The sequence below is a fragment of the Penaeus monodon genome, chromosome 30 (assembly GCF_015228065.2).
Source record: "Penaeus monodon isolate SGIC_2016 chromosome 30, NSTDA_Pmon_1, whole genome shotgun sequence".
NCBI lineage: Eukaryota > Metazoa > Arthropoda > Malacostraca > Decapoda > Penaeidae > Penaeus > Penaeus monodon.
Window position 1 is genome coordinate 20,260,627 of NC_051415.1, and position 205 is coordinate 20,260,831.

The 205-nt window shown below is 55.1% G+C and overlaps 1 protein-coding gene across 2 annotated transcripts in view; it reads left to right on the plus strand.

The window, feature by feature from the left end:
- LOC119592621 (probable G-protein coupled receptor Mth-like 3) overlaps positions 1-205 on the plus strand; it is a 47,879-nt gene that overhangs the window by 42,235 nt on the left and 5,439 nt on the right. For both annotated transcript variants that reach the window (XM_037941511.1, XM_037941512.1), the window contains exon 8: positions 65-194. In XM_037941511.1, the coding sequence (XP_037797439.1) occupies positions 65-194 (130 nt within the window). The remainder of the gene's footprint in view (positions 1-64; positions 195-205) is intronic.

The following is a 205-nucleotide window of genomic DNA, read 5'->3' on the forward strand; positions in this document are numbered from 1 at the left end:
CAGCAACCAGTCATCTCCAACAACCAGTCATCTCCAACCCTCTGTCTCCTCCTCCTCCCTCCAGACGACGACTCCCTCATCGTGTACTTCTACGGCCCCACGTCCGTCGTCCTGGGCATCAACGTCATTCTCTTCTGCATGTCGGCCTATAAGCTGTGCACACTCAACAAGAATTCAGAGGCCCGGGTCTTCCAGTGAGTATTCG